Below are 18726 nucleotides of genomic sequence, written 5' to 3'. Positions count from 1 at the left end.
CTACAGTGCAGCGGTTCAGCCACACTTCACCTCCTGCATAAACCGTTGTGCTTATACTCTGTACAATTCCACAGTAATTTGGAGAGTTCGGTCGCTTCGACTTTTGTGAGAAAAAGAGACGAAAGCACGAGCTTCGACGGAAAAGCGTCCGTATCGGCATCGACTTGACACACCGGAGACAACGACAGCAGCACTATCCATCAAATGCCTGCATCTACTCAAATATGGCTGGCGATGAACAAATCTGGAGGCCGCTGTAGGTTGTAGCTCCGTCCTTGGCGGTCTGTTCAAGAGCGCTCAGAAACACTCGATGCTCTCCTGTGTGTCCTCTCCACCAGATTCACCTCATCCACACCGTTCCGATGCCGGTATACTAACGATTTACTACCGACATTCATAAAAGGGGCTATGTGAATGCGATCCATACTTCGATCTCGAGCACCGATCGTTCTTTTTACTCTACGGGAGTTGCATTCTTCGATGCCGAACGCTCTCCTGTATGCCTGCTCGACATCTCGCACGTCGCCAAAAGGCACGAAGCATGTGTCGGGATGCAGTGGATTCCATGTATCCGCGATACCTCCGGGATACGCTTTGCGCCGGCGCGGCCATGAGACCCCTGTGCTGGGAGGCTGGAGCAAAGCAAATCACATGCTCTTACTCTGCGCAGTATCACGCCAGGCACCCGCAGTGTCTTTGACTCCAGCCTTCAGATAGGCAGATGCCAAGCTTGCCGATGGGTGTCTTGCAAAAGAAAAGAAGGGAGATGCATGGCGGGTGCGCCGACTGCCAACTTCCCCACATCTGCTAGCCAAACTCTTTGACTCGTACCGACAGGTCAACAGGTAACAGCTCACTCAAGTTAACCTTAACAAAGCCAAACGCAACCTCGATCGCTGAAGAGCTGGACCGTACGTACGAAACAGCAGCATACATCGGTGTAGACTAGGTTTGACGGCTATCTTAGGATGCTTGGATCAGCCCATCGTGGTAGTGCTTTGCCGATAAGAGTCGCGAAAAATAACCACTGTTTTATATGCTCGATCACGCGATGAACGAAAGTTCCTGGGTCTCTTCGACTTGCTTTCTAACTTTTCTCCGACCACAAAATGCCTCGCTCAAACTTCAGAGATGGATGAAACTCCGTCGATTGGCTCTCAGGAGAGAGGGCTTTAACCAAAGCCTTGACTCTTGATTGCACGACCTGAGCACATGACCTGTCAACAGGATGCCACGGCATACGGCACAGCACGACCGTTCTTAGACTGCATATTGGTGCTGTGGAGAGACCTCTACCCCGCTGACCTTGATGGACCCAGTCATTGCTCCTTGGTTCTCCGTGGATAGCTCCAGCACACGAGCTATACCTCGGGATTGGCTGCCTCGGGCATCACTCCGACTGCAGCTTGAGGTCCTCACCTCAAATCCTGAACAGAGCTCGTTCTGATGGGTTGAGACTTCCGCAGCTGTCAGGTGAATCATCATCCTACAGTGAATCGTGCTGGCCCTTTGAGCTGTAGACATGCATAGTCACTTTGAAGCATGGCATGGAGATCATATGCTGATGTTCTCCGTGGATGCAACTTCTCGTAAGACATCGTAAAAATCTATAGCTCAATGGTGACCAGTAGTGGCACACAATAAGGATGAAACACCGATACAGAATGGCTTCAATTTCTCATTGTCCTGCATTGTCCCGCAACAGACATCGCAAGATGTAATAATGTGGCAGCTTCAGTGGTGCCAAGACTTCCTGCTGAGTGTACCACCCTGCTCTGATATCTATGTGGTATACACATTGGCTCTGGGACAGGAATAGATCCCTAGGCAAATGATGCTTTAGTAGCGAAGCATCTTCTCTATAGTGGCTATGCCTTGTGTCGTTTTGTATCCTTATTCGGCTCTGTTGTGGATGAGTCACTCCAAAGGCATCAGAACCGATAAGACGAACATGATATTCTCGATTCGCGCACGATATCAAGAGCTCGAGTGATGCGGACACTAATCGCAACACTTTCGAGAGGTAACACCATCCATGTTTCATACTGCCCTATGCCCTACGCTTAGATTATGCCTACAGTTTCTAATCACTGTCGATGGTCTCCATCGTGGAACTGGTCTAGAGTCCGATACATCCCGCTTATGTAAGCGGCAGACAAGCTTTTTTTATGTCATTGTCTGGAAGAAAAATGATCACTACAAAAAGAGATTGAAGACAGTGCAATCAACACATATACCGCCTTACCTGGAGTTATATGATACGTGCGAATACATTCACTCAATCGCCTGGACGTGTTTTCGCCACCTTCTCACGGTCATCAAAATTCACTGCTGGAACAGCGGCGTCTTGCTCGAAAGCTTTCAGACCGCTACAACACAATCTCATATCACTTTCAAGACAGAGGTGCCTCATGATGAATTCGAATCAGAGCTCTACGATGGCGCAGGCACAAGACGTCAAAATCCACCAAACAAGGATTCTGCCCATAGATGCCACGAAGCTGGGTTGTCTTACGGACAAAACCACAAACTCGGGAATGCCTCTGGAGGACTGGGATCTGGAACCGGATACCACAACACAAGACGGGATCGACCTCCAACTAGCGGCCTCAAATCTCAAAGAATCGGATATTCCGGTCGCATTTCCAACGGAGACGGTCTATGGGCTTGGTGCGGACGCAACTCGCAGCGCAGCGGTGAAGGGAATCTACCATGCGAAACAGAGACCATCCGACAATCCTCTGATCGTACATATAGCATCGCTGAAGCAACTGAGGCGGCTACTATCTACCTCCGATTCGCCATCCGACATCGATCCAATTCCACAGATCTACCACCCACTGATCAAACGCTTCTGGCCAGGCCCCATCACAATAATTCTGCCAGTACCAGAGAACTCCAAGTTAGCGCCTGAAGTCACGGCTGGGTTGCGCACTTTTGGCGCGAGAATGCCACGGAATCTGCTCGCCTTGGCATTGATCAAGACTGCAGATGTACCAGTGGCAGCACCATCAGCCAATGCTTCGACCAAACCGTCACCCACAGCGGCTGAACACGTGCGCTATGACCTGGATGGCCGTATCGAGTTGATCGTGGATGGAGGCCCTTGCGACGTCGGTGTGGAGAGCACTGTTGTCGATGGGTTGAGTTCACCTCCTGCGGTACTCAGGCCAGGTGGTATTGGAATTGATCTGATCAAGACGGTGCCTGGCTGGGAGAATACAGCAGTGGGCTATCACGACGTTTCTATGAAAGGAGATGCAGCGCCGAGGGCACCGGGGATGAAGTACCGACATTACTCTCCAAAAGCGCCTGTCATGCTGGTAGAATCCACCGGTGAGAGGCAACCCTCCATCGCAGATCTGGCACGTCAACTCGGTACAAATGGCAGTCTAGGTTTGGTCAGGACGAAGACCTGGAAGCGGCTATCGGCAGGCGAAATACACGAAAGCGCCAAGGATGGGGTGAATAGTGTACTGGGTCCAAGGGAGTCGAGTCCGAGAAACGCAGACATCTCCGCCTCACCTCTTGCAGCAATGCTTCGGGAAAGCGCTTATCAGCTGAAACAGCTGCACGCAGAACAAGTCACCCTGGAGGATGCCGGAAGGAGTTTCACCGTATGGGACATGTGCATAGGACCGGATACGCCAAGTGTGGCGCGTGGCCTGTTTTCAGCATTGAGGGAATTGGATCGCAAGGATGTGGATGCAATCATCGTTGAAGGTATCGACGACGGAGAAGGCGACATTGCGGCGGCAGTCATGAACCGGCTGCGCAAAGCGGCCGAGGTCAAGCTCGAGCAACTTTGAGCCGGGCGGTCCTGGGAGCGACATGGAATTCTGCAAATTTGGCATGATTCGGAATTGCCTCCGAATGGAAAACTGGAGCAATTCGACGACATTCCCGCTAGTTTTTCCTCACATTCATCAACCAAAGTTAGTTCGTTTCTAATCAAGCGATTAGCCTGTTCATCTCAAATCTGTTTCTTAGTACCGTGGTGATTGTGATCTCGACTGTATCGCCGTCGTTCAGACTGCCACATGCATCTCACACGACATGTGCTGACTAGAATCAAGAAAGTTGTGTAGAAATATCACTGTAGAACGTGCTGAAACCTGACAAAAGCCCAAAAGGGCTCGACATTCCTAGTACTTGTCCTCATGTGCACATTTGGATGTTACACGGTGACGATGAGGCCATTCCCTCGAAGCGAAAGGAGAAGAGCCGGGATCAAAAACATGTCCATGGATAGATTCAGCATGCTACAATGTAGAATGCCATGATTTAAGAGGCAACCAAGCCGCAGAACCACAGTGCGCTCATTGCCGCCTGGCTATGCCCTTGTTGAGCTCCCATTTTCGAGCGGCGGGCCCAAGTCCGCCACTTTCCTGGCGTCGACAAACATCATTGCGTGGGGAACGATGAGGCCGAGTTCTAGTCTCCGGCAAGCAATCACCTCTGGCACCTGGCACAGAGGATGATTATGGGACGGAGATTGGACCGCCTTCTGTACTTTTGCATGTTGTCGCCGCCAAGTTCATCTAACCCGGCCCATCTGGCCGTTCTGTGCGTTCTGCTTTGTCCAGTCGTTGGGAACGAGTACCGATTTACCAATTACACCGAACAGAAGCGCATAGGCGAGAGGCGGTTCATACGGCAGAGTGTCTGCGGAGCAGAGTCCAGCTGTTCCTGTAGGAGTAGAGAGAAAGACTCAAGATCTGCTGCTGTTCAAGAACGGACGTTTGGACCTGTCATCGTTACATGAGCAGGGACTAGCGTGTCTGACATCCTCATAAAGTAGTTATTGGCCTTTTGGATCCTCTTCACGAAATCTTCCCCAGTCTGCCTTGTACACAGCCGCACCCAACTGCATTCAAGTCTCGCACCCCGACACATGAACTGACGACAATGGCCAAACCCGTCTCTATCCTGGTCACGGGCTTCGGGGTAAGTGCAATTCCTCTGCGTCAACGGATACATCGCGATCGCATTTTTGCAGCGTGTGAGCGATGAGACATGGGCGACATGTGCGGCACAAGAGGTTGTCGGGATGGTCAACTCCTCCGGACGAGCCGTGCATCAGCGTTAGGCGTCACCGATAGCGGGCAAGGATGACTGCTACAACTGAGATCGTAGCTGATGTTGATCATACTGCAGCCCTTTGATGAAGCTGGACCCGGCAATCTGTCATATTCGATCGTGACGACGTTGCCCAAATTCCTACCGGCGACTCGGTCAAGCCAGATCCCCGTGCGCATCGTCGCCCATCCCTACGACATACCTGTGATATACAACGAGGTCCATACACTCGTACCGCGCCTCTACGAGGCCTACAGCCACGAGGTCGATATATGGCTGCACTTGGGAATGCGCCCCGGCCAGAACTCGTACTCGATCGAACTAGTCGGCCATCGTGATGGCTTCGATGAGGAGAAGGACATCACAGGCCAAACGCTCTCCGCAGAGGAAAGCAACTCGTACTTCCCGGACTGTCCTCAGCGCCTTGAAGGGACGCTTGACACCGAAGACATCTTTGCTCGTTGGCGCTTTGAGTTGCTCGATGCGCCAGAGGTGTCTCCGCAACTTGGCTCCGTACGCATCCGCAAAAGTACCGATCCGGGCCATTTCATTTGCGACTTTCTTTACTATTCCGTTCTCGCTGAGCACTGGAAGAGAAAGAATGGTGTCGACGGTGGCCCGCGCCCGCCAGACTTGATGCCTGTCGCGTTTTTGAATGTTCCGACAGAGAATTCTGTAGAAGAGCTGCGGAGAGCCAGGCATGTCACCATGTGCCTCTTGCAAGCTCTGGCCGAGAGTTGGACTTTGAAAAGAGATGGAGCAGGGAATCATAACGGGGCCTCCACGTCTTGACCACAGCTTGTTGTGGAAAATAAGGAGCAGCAAGGTAACCACCCAGAAACCAGCGGAACAATCGGTGTGCTCAAGCATTCTGTGCAGGACCGAAGAATACTGCTGAGTAGTCTGTCATGGTGCAAGCGGCCGGAAAGGAGAGTATATGGTGCACATCCGACTGTATCGCACATGACTAGATGTCATGTCATCATTCCGTTAAGGAGTTAGTGTCGTGGCCCATGTTTTCAAGGCACATCTATTCCTCGACTTGAGTCCAGAAGGCGAGAAGGTCATAAGATGCTTGAACATGATACCGAAAAGAGATCAGGCAGAGAGCATGAGGAAAGTCGACGCATGGGTTTTCTGATGAAATAGACGAAGTTTTCGAGTATCGAATGCGCCCACCGCTCTGGTGTACTATTCGTCCAAGTTTATGGTAGATGACCTGATAAAGAGTTGATAAGCAGACTTGCTTGCATGCGATTGCGACATTGAAAAGTCTCCATGCAATGAAGAGATGATGAAGTTGATGCTTGCTTGATCAATCGTGGAAAATGGTCAGCGACATGTATACTTGCCTTGAGGCCACTTCAGATTTATGATAGGTGTAGTGCATGAACGTGCATCATGACGAGGCCTATTAAAAGAGGATCATCTAGGTCAGAGCGATGGGACAAGGGAAGGAACGACGTCGGGGGATGAGACTACGTGGTTACGGAACAGGAATGACCTGTCGCGGTGGCGGCCAACCCTCCGAAAAAAGCCAAGAGCTAGAACTACCGAGATCCTACCTACTACACGGCATCCGACACCAAACTCCTCCAGCGGCACTGGCGCCTCGAAGCTCTACACTTGCGGAGGACACCTTCCGGGCGCAACCCTCTCTGCCATTGCACTCGATCAGACCGGGGCTTTCCTCTCTGCCACTATCCACTTATCCGCTTTGCCGCCCTCAGCATGCAACAATGCGAGACTTTGTGAGGACGGCCATGATGACTGGTGTCCAATGAGAGCTCACCGACCTGACAGCGCTCTTCGTCAGCTCAACCCCACAGTCTGATATAAAATGATACTTGCCTCGCTGAAACCATGGGCCGCATACAGCGATCTACCCATGCCTGAAGACACGAGATATGCTGGCAACCCAAGCTCATCCGCCTTGCGCAGCCCCCAGATCAGTCCAGCAGTTCCGGCACCCTTGCGCTGAGCTGCCGGTAACGTAGAGAGCACTCTCAGCGCTGCATGAGCTCTGCCAGCCAATATCTCACGCTTACTCTCCATCGACGCTTCACGAAACTTGTCAATCACAGCATAGTTGATACCGGGAATAGGGCCCTGCTCCATGCGTTTCTCCCTCGCCTTCTCCTCTGCATCCAGTAATTCTCGAATGGCCACATCCTTGGTTTGATAGTACCAGCAAGCGACGGCCACAACATCTTTGGTGTCAATGTCGCGAATGAGGACGTAAGAAGTGGAAGGGTCGGATAAACCGTCGCGAGTGGTCTTGCGCATGTTTGCTTGTACGGACTCTGTGAACCCATCAGGGTAGACCAGCGTCAATACGCTGTCCTCGACTTGAGTCAAGGCTTCCCAGGATACTTTGATGTAAATGTCAATCTCATCCTCTTTCATGGGCGTTATCTCGTAAGACATGCTTGCGGCTGTGACAGGCTCAAAGTGTTTCGCAGTTGAGGAAGGGTTGAGTGGTATGTCAGGTCATCAGCCAGCAAGCAAGCATTCATTAACAATGTCACCATGTCTGCCCTCTAGAATGACTCATGAAGCCACGTACCGGTGCCCGATGCGGCAGGTGGCAGGTACAAGTACTACAAGTATCACTTCACACCGAATCATCGCAGCCTCGAAGACTACATAACGTGTGGGATCATGACTACTGCGTACCGCCTTTTGTGTTAGCTCAAGATCTGTGTCTGTCACCTTTGTTTGTTGTCGACCGGTAATATGATTGATAGCTCCCGCCCTCTGGAAGCCTTCGCAGATAAGTCTTCCATATCCCATCTCGCCGACGAGTCTGTCCTCCACCGACTACCCACATCGATCCTTCGATTGCAACGAGACTTCTCGCAAGAGCGTCTCTGATGATCGCGAATGTATGTTGAGGTTTGTACGGAGTGCATCACAGCCAATGGCTGGTCAAGCCCGCAGCTGGACCCTGAAATTCTGACTCTCGACACCCAAGCAGTCTTGCTGCAGCGCTCGCGTATCATACTGCTTCTACAAGTAGCCAGCCTTGATGCTACCTGTTCAAGGCATCCTCAAGGCCCCCGAACTCAAAAGTAGACCAGCCACTATTCCGCCGTTTGGACTCTCCGAAGCAAGAGAGTTGCCAAAAAGACGCGAGAGTCAAGCGCGGACAAGAAGCTGCCATTGCCGTCTTGTCCACAGCTTGTATGCGCCGTATCTCTTGGCAATAAAGCTGGCGACACTTGCAACGCCTTTCTTGTCGACATCTTGCATGCAGCACGGAAGGATGAGATACGCTATCTCAAGAATCCTGTCGGACAGTACCGTCACCAATGTCGATGATTGTCATACTGCACTTCTGTCGCTTATTGAGGACGACGATTGGAAGATACACAAGCCAGCGACAGCGAGGCTTGAGTTCACTTGGCATCGCAACGGGTTTTTTCCGCTCTATCAAACCTTGAGAAAGGATTCGGAATCTGATCTGACCGGGCTTTCGAGCGAACGCTCCCGTACAGAGCCATAGACCAGCTTCATTTCACTAGTCTGCAGTCCCAAAGGACGTTTCATACATACCCCAAGCACTCTGACACGTTCCAAGAAGCTGGTATTCCTATCGGTGCCCCATCAAACATTCTCGCTAAACATGCACACTCTTTTTCGCGTTGAAGCCCTGTCCCTAACCTAGCCGATAAGAGTCGACGGAGCTCACCGCTATGACATCTGATTGGTCCTACCACAGTCTGGGCAAAATTCTAGAAGCTGATAACGGCAGATCTCTCTTACGTTTCATAACGAGCTGCCAAATCCAGAGGTGCGACGGTGGGCTGGCGGGGTTCGCGAGGACGCACGCGCCAAAATAAAATATCGACAACGCCCTGCCAGTTTTGAAGTGTCGTGTGCTCAACTTCCGCTCCTCTTCCGACCTTCACACTTCCCCCTCCGTCCCCTTCATTGACCCTTTCTCCCTCTGCCTTGTCGCAGTCGTTCCCCAGCCAACCAAATCCAGACCGGCCACTGACGAAGGAGAAATACCATGACGGAGTTCTACGACGAAGAGAAGGCCGGAAGGCTACATCCTGACGAGAAGGATGTCAACGTTGATGTTGGCAGCGCTCAGGGTTCTACCGAGCTTGTCAATGAGGTGCCAGTCCAGAGCGGTGGTATCCTCGGCACGCTATGTGGCTGGGAAGCTACTCTAGACCGCAAGCTAGGCATTGAGTCTCAGGCCATTCGCCGCAAGCTGCCCGAGGAGAAGGTGCCTCAGAAGTGGCACAACCAGGCCGTCATGGCTCTGCTGTGGAGTGGTGGTATCATGAACCTGTCTTGCATGTCGACCGGTTTCCTTGGTCCCGAATGGGGTCTCACACTCGGCCAGAGCATCTGCATCACCATTTTCGGTACCCTCTTAGGATCCAGTGTCGCTGGTTGGTGTGCTACCCTAGGCCCAGGAACCGGTCTTCGTGCAATGTCCATCACTCGTTACAGTTTCGGCTGGTATCCCACTAAGCTCATTGCCGTCCTCAACATCATCTCTCAAGCTGGTTGGAGTGCAGTTGGCTGCATCACTGGTGGTATGTACATCGATTGACAACCAAAAGACAGATGCTGATCGTTTAGGTCTTGCTCTTACTGCTGTATCTGATGGCAAGGTGTCGTCTGCTCTTGGTTGCGTTATCATTGCCCTCGGTAGCAGTGTCATCAACTTCTGCGGTCTCAAGGCTATCCTGTACTACGAGAAGTACGCCTGGTTCGTCTTCTTCATTGTCTTCATGATTATGTACGGTATGGCCGCTCCTCACGCTGTCAACACTCCCGGCACGGAACTTCATGGTGCTGAACTCGCCGGCAACGTCCTCTCTCTGCTTTCGGTCGTCTATGGCAGTTCATGCTCCTGGGCAACCATCGCTGCCGATTACTACGTCCACTACCCCATCAATACTTCCAAGGTCAAGGTCTTTATCCTCTGCACCCTGGGTATCAGCATTCCTACCTGCATCGGTATGGTTCTCGGATGCTGTGTTGGTTCTGCCATGCAAGTCAACAAGGCCTGGAGCAACGCGTACAACAATGATGGTCTCGGCTACCTTATTCAGAAGATGCTCTTCCCTCAGGGCTTCGCCAAGTTTATTCTGGTCTTGCTTGTACTCAGTGCCGTTGGCATGAACGCCCTCAACCTCTACTCCTGCGCCCTGTCGATTCAGCAATTTGCCCGCCCTCTGGCCAAGGTTCCCCGTACCTTCTGGGTCCTCGTCGTGTTCGGCGTTGTCACTGCTATCGCCGTTGCTGGTCGTAACCATCTGCTTGAGTACCTGGAGAACTTCCTCTCTCTGCTTGGTTACTGGGGTACCTCGTACTTCGTTATCGTCTTCATCGAGCATTACTGGTTCCGCAAGGGTGACTTTGCCAACTACGATCTCGACGGCTGGAATACCCCCTCAAGACTGCCTCTTGGTCTCGCTGGTCTGTTTGCTTTCCTCATCGGTGTTATTGGTTGGTGCCTCGGTATGTACGAGACTTGGTTCACCGGCCCTCTAGCCAAACTCATTGGTGAGGGTGGTGATATCGCCAACGAGCTCACCTTTGCCTTCACCCTCCTCTCCTACATCCCTCTCCGCCATCTCGAGTTGCGTTACTTCAAGAGATAAGCCGCTCAATTGATGGTTCGAACAACACGAAAGACACGATTCTAGGGGAACGCCGTCGAACGAATAATCTGTATATACGCGATCTGCTTTTTTACTGTTTGCTTTTGGTGGGAAAACAGGGGATGATTTTGGACTCGAGTTCCTTGATACCCAACTCAATCATTTTCAATGACCAACGATAAAGATGAATTCGTGATATACGTGTCCGTCATGCATTTGTCTGTATTGGATTTCGTTGGTTATTCGTAACTACGTTATCCGTGTTAGACTGCGTGTGGTGCGTGTGTCGTGCGTTCAGTTGGGTTTGATGTGATTTGGGGGATATCGTTGCGCTCTGTTCGAAGTCTGATCGCTCTCTCCTACTCAAACGACAGTTTCGAAGACGACCTCTGGCATTCTTCGACAATCGCAACTGGATCCGCAAGACTTCGCAACATTTTACCAAAGCACCAATGAAGATGACGTGGCTGCGAAAAAGCGCCGGACATCTCCCTGCAAATTCTTCGCTCTTCTGGCAACCACAATCTCACGGTCCATCCTTCATCGCAACAACTCTCGACATTTCGGATCTCTCGGATGCATCACTCGACACCATGAAGTTGCTGTGCTTCAGACGTGACGACAGGTCAGTAGCCTTTCTCTCTTTCCCCTTCATCACCACCCATCCCTGCGAAGGATTAAAACATTTTTAACCCAGAGTCTTTTCGATGAAGATCAAAAACGCAACACTCTAATTTTTTCATGACGCTCATCCATCACTCTTCTTCTGCTTGCTCATACACATCCTTTGAGCACAGGCTAACCAGAATGATTAGATCCGAATGTCGAAATTTCACGTCTCGACTAATATGACGTCTTGTTTATCCACCTGATGTGGAAAGTATGACATGCACTTATTAATCGCGGTCTCTGTGTGCATCGGTGCAACACCCTCTATGCTTCGCTCTGACTGCCTCGAAACACAAGACTCTGCTCTTGCTCGAAATCCATCTCACAACTTTCGCCAAGCCATATGTGTCAGCGCGCACGGCCTCGAACGTCGGAAGCGAGAAAAACGCACATCATAAGAGGACGAATTCTTTCTGCTGAAAGCACCGAACAATCTCTTCTTCCGTGCATGCATCGTCGCTCCAGAGCAGGATGATGCTGGACGCCTAAATTGGAGACGATGTGTTCTTAGCTCTGCCCGCCGGACTTTCTACTACATCGACACCCTCACCGTAAGCCTACCATCACCTTTGCACACTCTTTACCTCCTTCCAACCTCTCAAATGATGAGACAACCAGCTGGCACCAGTCCTAGAAAGACTTGTACTCTTTTTGCTGCGGAATAGCTTTGCACGGGACTAGACTCCCTACTTCTGATTTTTACCACCTCCGATTCATTCATCAATCACTGCAAACCAGGTTGAATACAGAGACTAACCTCTGTCTCAGATTTTCTCGAACATATCGTATCATCAAGGCGGCACAGCGGAGCTGGTCTTGACCCACGCGTCGGTACAGGTAAGCGAGGAAGCAACGAAGCTTTCTATATCACAGGGCAGCAGATTCAACATCTCGCTGTCGCAATCCATGTCGAGGCCATCTCCATGTCAATAATGTTCTCGTTGATCAGTGTGCACAACAAAGGTAGGTCAACTTTTTTCATTTCATCCGACACTGTATCTAGAATCTTTGAGCAATAAAAGCTTCCATCAAGAAAACATCTCGTTCCTTCTCTTGTTGTGTCTCCAATTATCAACATCTCTGTTGCTTGAACATTCGTCTGAAAGAGCCTGAACACAACTCTTCTCTTTTGTACAGACTTGACCTGCCTTCACGTCAGTATATGTTTTTCTGTGTAAGGGCTTGCTCTCAGCTGTCTCACCTTGCAGGACAGAGTATTTCGACACGAGCCGTTCATTTCTTGGTCTTCTGGCGCTTGGAAGGAGTGTCGAGCTCAGGCCAGTGGTTCTCGAATCTGGCATTGAGGCGCTCATCCATGTCATCATCTCCCTCATACTCGAAGTTCTCGTCTTCATCGGAGCGGTCATACACTTCGTACTCGGGCACGTGGTTGTAATCGGTCTCAGAACGGCGCTTGCGGCAAGAACCAAGTGAGAAGGGGTTATTGAGCATCTCATCAGGCTTGGAGTCGTTATCGTTGTCGACAAGTTTCTTCTTTCCCTTTGAGCGCGCAGATCTGGCCTTGGTGTTGCGTGCCTTGGTTTTTTTGGTAGCGACTTGCTTTCTCATGCTCTCGGGACTGGGGAAGGCGACTGCGTTGTTGGCAGCAGCAGACCAAACACGACCAACGGTAGGGGTGTCTTGCTCATGGCGATCAGGCATCTTGAACTTGGGAGGCTGGACAGAGGTGCCGGGGTCCTCGACTTCATCGCTGTCGTCAATCAGGATGAAAGAGTTGGTCTGAGGAGCGCCGCCAGACTTTTCCTTGATGGAACTGGCATTAGGAGCAGAGACACTCAAGTCGCGAAGTGGGGCGAGAGTGCTGGAGTTCTTGGTCTCGTCTTCATCGTCGTCGATGATGATGACAGGGTGGGTCTGGGAAGTACTAGCCGAGTGCTCCTTTGCAGCGTCGGGACCAGAGACATGACCGGGGCCCTGAGCAGAGGTAGGAGCAGTACCAGAGTCAACTTCAGAACCGAGACCAGGTTCAGGACCAGGAGTCACGCCATCGCCAGCCCACTACTTCCGAGTCAGAAAACACGAGACCAAAAACATCTAGGCGGGCGCTCCAAACTAACCTTTTGCCAGATTTCTTCAACATTGCGGCCCAGAGCTCCGCCATCAGCAGGAGCATCACACAAGTCGGTAGCTATGAATGGTTAGAGTTGGTTACGAAGATGGCAGAAGATCTGGGCAATACATACGCCACTTTTCGAGGACCCGAGTTACGAATGAGTGGTCAAAGGTGAAACTATGGAGGATAGCGATAAGAAACTTGATGTCGGTAACAGCCGCCATTGTGTGTGTTAGGACTCGTAGTGTGATGGGTTGGGAGTGGAAGAGGAAGAGATCTCAAGGATGTGAGACTGTCAGTCAAAGTCGCAGCTGAGAAGTGAGAGAGGTGAGACTCTGTTGCATACCAATCTTTCGTTCACTTCACTTCCTCTCAATTTTTCTGCTGTTAGCGCTTGTCTCCTCACTCTTCACTCGATCGCGGTTTATGCGCCTTCGAGTCTTTCATCCTCCTCTCCATTCTTGTATCTCTCTACTCTTACTCTCGTGTCTGTCTGCTGTTGCAACTATGTCTACCAAGGCAGAGCTCGTTACAGAGATCTATCTCCTCCTCGCTACCATCCACCTCCACGGTTTCGACATGAGTCTAGAGATGGCACAACAGATCTTCGACCGCTGGCGTAGGTTCTTTCTTTTCCGCACACCTACTATTCAAACATGCTAATTGTATTGCAGCAATGATCATTAGCGAACGTCCAAAAAGCCCCAAGGCCGTTTTGGAAAGCTACAACGCTATTCTGCAGCAGGTAAGCAAGCTATTCCAACACAGAAATAAACAATTACCAAATCTGACTTGTGTTGCAATAGAGGCCTGCAAGAATCATTACACAAGCTGCCGCAGAGACCAGCGCAAAGATAGAGACGCCCCAGCCTGCTCAGACTCAGAGAATCATCAAGAGCGAAAGCAAGAGCGAGAACACACCTCAACTTGCTCAGAAGCACAAAGCTGTCAGAGACGAAAACACACCCAAATCTCAGAACAAGAAGACAATCTCAAACAAAAACACGTCTTCGCCTTTCAGTCTGACCAGCCATTCCAGACAGCACAACCCCACTCCCAATGCCCAAACCAACACCATCCCTAAACCTACCGTCAAACCCACTCCTAAGCCCATACCTATACCTAAACTCGAGTCCAAGACCACTCCCGCTCCACGCGTCCCCAAACTCGAATTTCCGGCCACTGCGTACAAGAAAGAACCCACCGGTAACCATCTCCCCTCTTTATCTATCGCGTCATCCTTTTCTGCAAAAAGAGCTTTCGTTGATCTCAGCAACGACACTTCTAGCGATGATAACGACGACGACGACGAAACACCCTCAAAGGCACCAAGAATGGGATAGAGACTGCCTAGCTCTACTTTGCCTGTTGCGTTATCTGACCGCGAGCGAGGAGAGCGAGAGTGGAAGTGAGATGTTTGTGGATGACGAATAAGGAGAAAGGTGATAATGTGGTGGAAATTTAGAGGAGCGGAATGAGAAGGAACGATGAACAGATAAAACGCACATGATGTAGCAGTAAGGCAGAGGAATGACCGATGAATGGTAGAATGTGAACAGAGACAGCAAGGCAGATCAAAGAAGCAGAAAAGATGTTATGGTGGTATCAAAAAGTGAAAAAAAGACCCAAAACTCCCACATCCAAACACCAAATCAATCGAGCCTTGCCTCACTCAATCAGATCCTCATCCTCATCAACCATGCTATCCATCAAAGCCTGCACATCCTTATCATCAGCCATACCGCTGAAGTCATAATCTTCCATCTCCTCGTCAACGTCCATCCTTGTGCCCTCAAGATCGGGATCTTCGATTCGTGTAGACTCCAGTTCCCTTCTCAATTGCGCATTGACGGGGTCGTTCTCTGCATCGACCTCGACCTCTGTGGCTTCTTCTTGTTCCTCTGCGGCACCAGTCACAGATTGTGCAGTCTCGTCAACGTCGGTGCGTTGCACGGCTGTGACATCTTCGAGTACTGTTTCTTCGCTACCGTGTCCACCTCTTTCTGCTGTGGCGATGTCGTGCATGAGTTTGAGGAGGGTGGTTTGGATCTTGGTGAGGGCGTTGCGGCTGGTTGCGTCGGATGCAACCTTTGACTCGATGGCTTCTGCGACGAGCTCCAGAACGGTACGGAGGAGACCTGGGTCTGGAGAAGAGACGGCAAGGTGAAGTTTGCTCAGCATTGAGAACAGTACTTTGCGTTCGTCCTCTGCAGATTCAAAGTTAGTCTAGTCCTTCGGTTCTTGGTGGGGAGTTAGAAAGGCACTTACTGCTCGTTTGGCTGGTGACCAGTTTCTCGAGTATCTGCTCTGCAAGCACAAAGTGGATCATGTCGCTGTCGGGAGCAGCTCCCTCTTCCACTTTGAGCTTGCCAGTCTTTGCCTCTTCGCTACTGCCGATCACCTTTCGCGGATCTGTCCAGTCGACGAGCATGCCACCGACGACACTCAGCGTCACCATTTCGCTTTCTTCGACATCCTCGTCTTCGATGAAGGCTTCTCTGAGAGCGGCGAGGCGGCCAATGACTCCTGTGGCGATGGTAGCCATTCTCTCTGCATTTGCTGCCCTTGAATGACAATACACGGGTAGGAAGTATGTCAGTGCTTGTTTGAGGGATGCATTGTTGCTGGTCTCTGGATCGAAGAATGCAATGACCAAGCCCTTGAGCAAGTCAGGATCGATTATCAACTGCGAAAGCATGAGCTTTGACAAGGCCGATGCGCCAGTCGACTGAACATCCACATCTTCCGACTTCAACGATTTGGAGAAGGTCTTGAGAACGGGCTTGAGTAGTGGTGATGGTTCGGTAGCGGAAATTGTGGCAGAGGTCTCGTCACCATGTCCCGATGAGGCAACAGGAGCGAGTAATGATGGATGTGTTGTGAGGATATCGGTAATGATCTGGAGTGCAATAGTCTGCAAAGATGCGTGACCTCTGGCAAAACAATGCAAGAAGAGCTCAATGTTTTCTTGCGCGAGGTTCTATTACAAGTTAGCGAATAAACATTCGAGCAAAACGCTTTGATGAGACACACCTTTCCGAGCAAGCAGCAAAGGCCCAGACAGACCAGGCCACGCTCTCTTATGGGCGCTTCCTGGCTTCTGACAGCTGGAATGACGAGGTTGTTGAGCATAGTCACTAGGTGAACGGTCTGCTCGAGCTCGCATTGAATGTTCTGCAGCATGCATTGTGCGATATGCAGACATTTCATGTTGACCATGATCTCACGAATTGCCTTTTCCTCATCGTCGTCTTCCTCTTCCCCATCATCGTTGTTCGAGCGCCTAGATTTCTTACTCCTACTCGCTGAACCGTCGTTGCTGACCTCACTCCTGGCGGAATGGAAACTTTCTTCTCCTGTCGAGCTCTTTGTCTTATCAGCTTCGTCACCCATGATAGTATCATGGACTTCAGCAATGGCCTCGAGAACGATGCCGCAGAAGTCGCTCTCGCCTTTGTCGCTCCTGTCATCTCCGCAGACTAGACGCAGAGTTTCTACGGCCAGTCTAGTTGACTCTTCCGGTAACTCAGGCATAGTAAGAGCCTCGCGCATCAGGCCAAACATCTTTCTTCGGCCAACTTCATCGCTGTAGTCAAAGCTGATGGCCATGTGAAGCATTTGCTCAACGATGAATTCGCGCTGAACGCTCTCTTCTTCCATCTCTTCATCGCCATCTCCATCAGGTCCGCCAGAAGCAGCTCCACGCACGCACTCGATCAGTCTGTTGATTTGGATCTCGAGCAGGAAACCGAACTTTGTGACTTCGGGCATCTTCATCTCAAGCATATCTAGCAGCCTGCCGTCTCCTTGAGCATCTTTGGCGCGGCAATAATCGTTGAATGTGCGAGCAACGAAGACGCTCTCTGGAGAGATCTCATCCCAAAAGGCTTCAGAGTCAAATGAGACATATTCTCTGTAGTCAGGACGACCATCCCAGAACTCGCTCATGGCCTCAAGTGCCACGCCTCCAGTGTTTCCAGAGTTTGCGACATCGATGCGTTCGAGCAATTCGAGCAGAGCTTCGAGGCTAGGATCGGCGACTTTTGTGACACTAGGCTTTTTCTTCCCGTCTTCCGTCTCTTCTTCTGGAGCAGTGGCTGCAGGCAGCGCAGCACAGTCCTCGATCCAGCGTTCTCTGAACAGACGAGCCGTGGCTTTGCGGACCGTCTCGTCACGATCGCGGAGACCCCATCTCAGCAGCTTTTCTCTGTGAGTCAAACTGAGATGTCTGAAGTCGCCCAATGCAGGCAGGAGACGAGCATACAATGCGCGGCGTGTTGCAGCGTCCAGGTCTCTAGCGCGTTCGAGTAGGTATGGGAGGGTCGTGGGTGTGAGGGGAAGGTTGAGGAGGAGGGCTCGGCGGACTTCGGCGGAGGGATCGTTCTGTAGGACGTTGAGCAGTTTCTCCAAGACACCCGAGCTAGCGTCATCGTCGTCGCTGTCTTCGTCCTGTTGGTCCTCGTCGAGCTCGGCGGCCAGACGACTCAAACCGTATATGGCGTGCATTCGGACCGACGACTCCTTATCGTGAATACGCTTGAGCAGGGCCAGACGAAGTAGGTGGAACATCTGGTCATCCAGAGTATCGAGGGTGTTGATGATGTGAGCGCTGATCTGGGTGGCTCTGAATCGCACAATCTTGTCCTTGGTGGAAAGCAACTGTAATAGAGTGTTGAGGATGGCGTTGGTCAGACGCGAAGTAGGAGTCTCTGGCAGGGCACCATCGTGATCAGCTACAAGCTGGTTGTCCTTTTCGCTGGCCACTCGCAAGAAGATGCCCAAGAACTTGACAATGCGATCGCCGACAGTCTCGCTCTTCTTGATTGGCAGGACGCGCAAGACACAGCGGACGACCTCGGTGTTGAATTCATCCTCGTCGTTATCGTACTCGGCTTGCTTCTTCTTTGAGCTCAGAGGTTCGTAGCAGCAGGCCTCTTGGATCTTGCGCAGATTGATGACGAGTTTACGGTGGCCGGTGTTTGACTTTTGAGCATCTGAGAAAACGGCAGCGACATGGTTTCGCAGCTTTGTGGTTGGTCCTTCGTCGGGGATGTTGCTGACTGGCGACGAGGCAGCAGCTCTAGCAGTTCGAGAGGTTCGTGGTTTCGAGGCAGCAGCGGCGGATTTGGCCGACGAGCCGGCGACTCTTCCAGGCATCGTGTTGTCGTAGTTGGCGATTGGGCTTCACATGCGTGAGACAGAAGGAAACAACAGCCGCCGCCCTGTAAACAAAGAAAGAGCGTCCGACCCCGCAATCTCTAGTCCATCTTATCTCAT

The 18726-nt window shown here is 51.3% G+C and overlaps 7 protein-coding genes across 7 annotated transcripts; 4 read left to right on the top strand and 3 right to left on the bottom strand.

The window, feature by feature from the left end:
• Positions 1-2438: 2438 nt before the first annotated feature.
• M436DRAFT_42487 (translation factor) lies at positions 2439-3809 on the top strand (the record flags this gene model as incomplete). The annotated part of the gene is made up of 2 exons (XM_013573515.1): positions 2439-3401; positions 3570-3809. The coding sequence occupies 2 exons, from the start codon at positions 2439-2441 to the stop codon at positions 3807-3809; spliced, it is 1203 nt and encodes a 400-aa protein (XP_013428969.1).
• Positions 3810-4908: 1099 nt separating this feature from the next.
• On the top strand, positions 4909-5871 carry M436DRAFT_80250 (peptidase C15, pyroglutamyl peptidase I-like protein; the record flags this gene model as incomplete). Its single annotated transcript, XM_013573852.1, has 2 exons — positions 4909-4947; positions 5158-5871. The coding sequence occupies 2 exons, from the start codon at positions 4909-4911 to the stop codon at positions 5869-5871; spliced, it is 753 nt and encodes a 250-aa protein (XP_013429306.1).
• Positions 5872-6779: 908 nt separating this feature from the next.
• M436DRAFT_71290 (uncharacterized protein) lies at positions 6780-7506 on the bottom strand (the record flags this gene model as incomplete). The annotated part of the gene is made up of 2 exons (XM_013573770.1): positions 6780-6875; positions 6931-7506. The coding sequence occupies 2 exons, from the start codon at positions 7504-7506 to the stop codon at positions 6780-6782; spliced, it is 672 nt and encodes a 223-aa protein (XP_013429224.1).
• Positions 7507-9094: 1588 nt separating this feature from the next.
• M436DRAFT_42921 (NCS1 family nucleobase:cation symporter-1) lies at positions 9095-10706 on the top strand (the record flags this gene model as incomplete). The annotated part of the gene is made up of 2 exons (XM_013573601.1): positions 9095-9632; positions 9679-10706. The coding sequence occupies 2 exons, from the start codon at positions 9095-9097 to the stop codon at positions 10704-10706; spliced, it is 1566 nt and encodes a 521-aa protein (XP_013429055.1).
• A 1902-nt stretch (positions 10707-12608) lies between these two features.
• Positions 12609-13673, bottom strand: M436DRAFT_80247 (uncharacterized protein; the record flags this gene model as incomplete). Its single annotated transcript, XM_013573851.1, has 3 exons — positions 12609-13394; positions 13454-13524; positions 13580-13673. 3 exons carry the CDS (start codon positions 13671-13673, stop codon positions 12609-12611), a joined length of 951 nt encoding a protein of 316 aa, XP_013429305.1.
• A 283-nt stretch (positions 13674-13956) lies between these two features.
• On the top strand, positions 13957-14792 carry M436DRAFT_62225 (uncharacterized protein; the record flags this gene model as incomplete). The annotated part of the gene is made up of 3 exons (XM_013573692.1): positions 13957-14068; positions 14124-14194; positions 14256-14792. The coding sequence occupies 3 exons, from the start codon at positions 13957-13959 to the stop codon at positions 14790-14792; spliced, it is 720 nt and encodes a 239-aa protein (XP_013429146.1).
• A 325-nt stretch (positions 14793-15117) lies between these two features.
• Positions 15118-18606, bottom strand: M436DRAFT_42378 (ARM repeat-containing protein; the record flags this gene model as incomplete). Its single annotated transcript, XM_013573492.1, has 3 exons — positions 15118-15656; positions 15718-16429; positions 16483-18606. The coding sequence occupies 3 exons, from the start codon at positions 18604-18606 to the stop codon at positions 15118-15120; spliced, it is 3375 nt and encodes a 1124-aa protein (XP_013428946.1).
• Positions 18607-18726: the final 120 nt, after the last annotated feature.

This window comes from Aureobasidium namibiae (assembly GCF_000721765.1).
Source record: "Aureobasidium namibiae CBS 147.97 unplaced genomic scaffold scaffold_5, whole genome shotgun sequence".
NCBI classification, from domain to species: Eukaryota; Fungi; Ascomycota; class Dothideomycetes; order Dothideales; family Saccotheciaceae; genus Aureobasidium; species Aureobasidium namibiae.
Note: the sequence above shows the minus strand (reverse complement) of the source record. Positions and strands in the feature narration are given on the sequence as shown.